This window comes from Triticum dicoccoides, chromosome 1A (assembly GCF_002162155.2).
Source record: "Triticum dicoccoides isolate Atlit2015 ecotype Zavitan chromosome 1A, WEW_v2.0, whole genome shotgun sequence".
Classification (NCBI taxonomy): domain Eukaryota; kingdom Viridiplantae; phylum Streptophyta; class Magnoliopsida; order Poales; family Poaceae; genus Triticum; species Triticum dicoccoides.
Window position 1 is genome coordinate 26,900,686 of NC_041380.1, and position 3,243 is coordinate 26,903,928.

The window sequence follows — 3,243 nt, forward strand, 5'->3', positions numbered from 1 at the left end:
AAAAGCTCATGAAGTCATGTTATAAGATGCAGTAGCATTGCTTTCTTTCTGTGACTTCCCATACCCATCATATAATACAAAAATCTAGGAAACAGAAATACAAGAGAGAAAGCAAGCTCAAGATTATTCAAGTCTAGAGCCTTGTCCATTGAAATGAGAGGAATCAGAGAAGGCAAATAAAATTGCCTTTGACATTAATTCAATTCAGTGTAAGATTTCTGCTCTGCCTAAACTAAGGCATATGTTTGAAAAATGACTCTCAACATGACACTTATTTTGGATAGAAGGGAGTATCACATACCAACAACTAACTAACGGTTACACATGCTTTGTTAGGAGTTAGGAATTAATCTCCAACATACATCGACAGCTCAGGCATAACCGTGCACCATGGATTGATATGTCATGGAATGGACGACACACTATAAATTTTCCTCTTTTTTTGAAAAGGAGGAAGACCTGCGGCCTCTGCATCTGGACGATGCATGCAACCACTTTATTAATTATTCACGAAGATGTTACAAAGTAGTACATCAGTAAGTCTGAAGCCACCATCTTGGCAACATCTGTCGCTACTTCTATCCACTTGATGAAGGGGTGCCGATAGTCCGAGCCTAATACCAAACCGACCTCGCACCTAAGCCTAACATTTAAAACCGGATGCCCCAGCCAAGCCATGTACCTGGTCTGGGGCACACACCAGTCCGACGCACTCTCAGAGGCCGCCGCCGCCATCTTACACCGATCATGACACACTATAAATGTGCTTTGCAAAGATTGAAAATAATATCGTGACAGGAACTAATATTCCGAGTTTCATCTAGGAGGGACTCTTCCGATTAACGGATCTCATCATTCACGACGGTTGGTGCGCTGATCCTTTAAGTTTTAGCATGACGAGTTCCCATCTATCTACTTCAACAAATTCTACTACGACAAGATTTCACCGCCTCCGGTGATGGAGGGCCATGACGATGACGCGCCTTCGGCTCGCTCTAGTGCTTCTAGTCATTGAAAGTTGGACGTTGTTAAAAGAAACACAAGATGGAATATTTTGAAAGAGTGTATCATGTGCTTCATTTATTTCTAAGTGGACCATGACAATTGGAGTAGCACAGTGCTTTTGGATCAGAATATTTTCTCCATGACGCTGTAAATGCTGTGTCGGCTGCCAGCGCAAATAGCACGACCCAAAACAGTTGCATGGGGACGACCGAGTGCTTTTTTAAATGGCCCAAGTTCAATCGGTCACCTCAAAACATGAACCAACCAACGCCTAAAAACAACGAGTCCTCCACTGCCCGCGCACCTCAGCAACATGGTGAGCAAGCACCTCAAACCCCTCTACCAGCTGGTCGTGAACAACTTCTTCATCGTCGTCGTGGCACCAGTCACAGCCGTCGTCCTTCTCCGCAAAGCCGCGCAACTCGGCCCCGACGAGCTGCTCTCCCAGCTCCATGGGCTGCGGCAGGTCCATGTCTTCCTCGCCGTCTTCCTACCGTTCGCCATGGCCACCCTCTACTTCATGCGCCGCCCTCGTAGCGTGTACCTCGTGGACTACGCCTGCTGCCGGCCCAAATCCAATTGCCGCGTATCCATAGGCTCCTTCATCGAGAGCGCCCGTCTGTCGCCGTACATCGACGACGGCACCTTCCGTTTCATGACGCGCATGCTGCAGCGCTCGGGCCTGGGCGACCAGACCTACCTCCACCCTTCGCTGCACCACATCCCGCCGCACTGCTGCCTGAGCGAAAGCCGCGACGAGGCGGAGCAGATCATCTTCGCGACCGTCAATGACCTGCTCGCCAAGACGGGCATAAGTCCCGAAGCGATCGACATACTCGTCACCAACTGCAGCGGCTTCACCCCGACGCCGAGCTTCACCGACATCATCGTGAACAAGTACAAGCTCCGAGGAGACATCCGGAATGTGAACATGTCCGGGATGGGGTGCAGCGCTGGGGTGATCTCCCTCGATGTGGCGAGGAGCCTCCTGCAGGCGGCGCCGCGGGGCGCGCACGCCCTCGTGGTGTCCATGGAGATCACCTCCTTCATATACTACACCGGACCGGACCGGACGATGCTGCTGCCAGGTGCGCTCTTCCGGATGGGCGCGGCGGCGGTGCTACTGTCCACGTCCAGGGCCAAGTCCCGGCTCCGGCTCAAGCACATTGTGCGAACACTCAACGCCGCCAAGGATAGAGCCTACCTGTGCGCGTCGCTCAAGGAGGACGAGCATGGAGAGACGGGGATATACCTGTCCAAGGACCTCGTGCCCGTTGCCGGAGAAACGCTCAAGGCCAACATCGCCGCGTTAGGGTCCGTCGTCCTCCCGCCGTCCGAGAAGCTGCTCTTTGCGCTCTCCTTCATCGCCCGGAAGGCGCTGGGCAGGAGGATCAAGCTGTACATGCCTGATTTCCGCACGGCCTTCGAGCACTTCTGCGTCCATTCCGGCGGCCGGGCAGTGATCGATGCTGTGCAGACCAGCCTGTGCCTGTCGGATGAGAACGTGGAGCCATCGCGGATGACGCTTCACCGGTTCGGGAACACGTCCAGCAGCTCGCTGTGGTATGAGCTGGCGTACATCGAGGCAAAGGGACGGATGCGGAAGGGTGACCGCGTGTGGATGGTCGGCTTCGGCTCTGGCTTCAAGTGCAACAGCGCCGTGTGGGAGTGCATGAGGTCGCCCAGCGACGTCACCACTCTTTGCGCGCCCTGGGCTGATTCCATCCATCAGTACCCTGTGAAGATCTAGAAAGTACTCCCTCTGTAAAGAAATGCGTTTAGATCACTGCTTTAATGATCTAAACGTTTTTATATTTCTTTACGGAGGGAGTAATAAGCAGGCTAAAGCGATGGTGAATGTACAAGAGTATGACTGAGTCCGACCAAATCATATCCTTTGATTGTTCATGCTATAATATTTCAAGAATGTATTTTTGCTATACTATTCATGGCATTGTCTGACAAAAGATTTGAGCTCCTTAATGCCGGGAGAGTAGACTTTCATTTGCCTAGGGTTCTTCCCTAGATGTTGTAAACTCTTAACTTTTTATTAATGAAAATGATAAAAAATTTGCCTCATTTAAAAAAAATGATTATATACCTCCGTCCAGAAATAAGTGACAACGTTTTATATGAATATGAATACACATAGACACATTATAGTGTGTTGATACATCCATATCTAAATAATAGTTGAGTCACTTACTTCCGGACTGCGAAGCAATTGGCCCATTTGTA

At 50.4% G+C, this 3,243-nt stretch overlaps 1 protein-coding gene across 1 annotated transcript; it reads left to right on the plus strand.

The window, feature by feature from the left end:
• The first annotated feature begins 1,270 nt into the window (after positions 1 to 1,270).
• Positions 1,271 to 3,077, plus strand: LOC119354200 (3-ketoacyl-CoA synthase 5-like). The gene has a single exon (XM_037620937.1). The coding sequence runs from the start codon at positions 1,319 to 1,321 to the stop codon at positions 2,753 to 2,755; it is 1,437 nt and encodes a 478-aa protein (XP_037476834.1). The 5' UTR covers positions 1,271 to 1,318; the 3' UTR covers positions 2,756 to 3,077.
• The last annotated feature ends 166 nt before the right edge of the window (positions 3,078 to 3,243 follow it).

Coding starts and splice junctions, on each gene's coding strand:
- LOC119354200 (XM_037620937.1), top strand. CDS start 1,319: ATGGTGAGCAAGCACCTCAAACCCCTCTACCAGCTGGTCGTGAACAAC.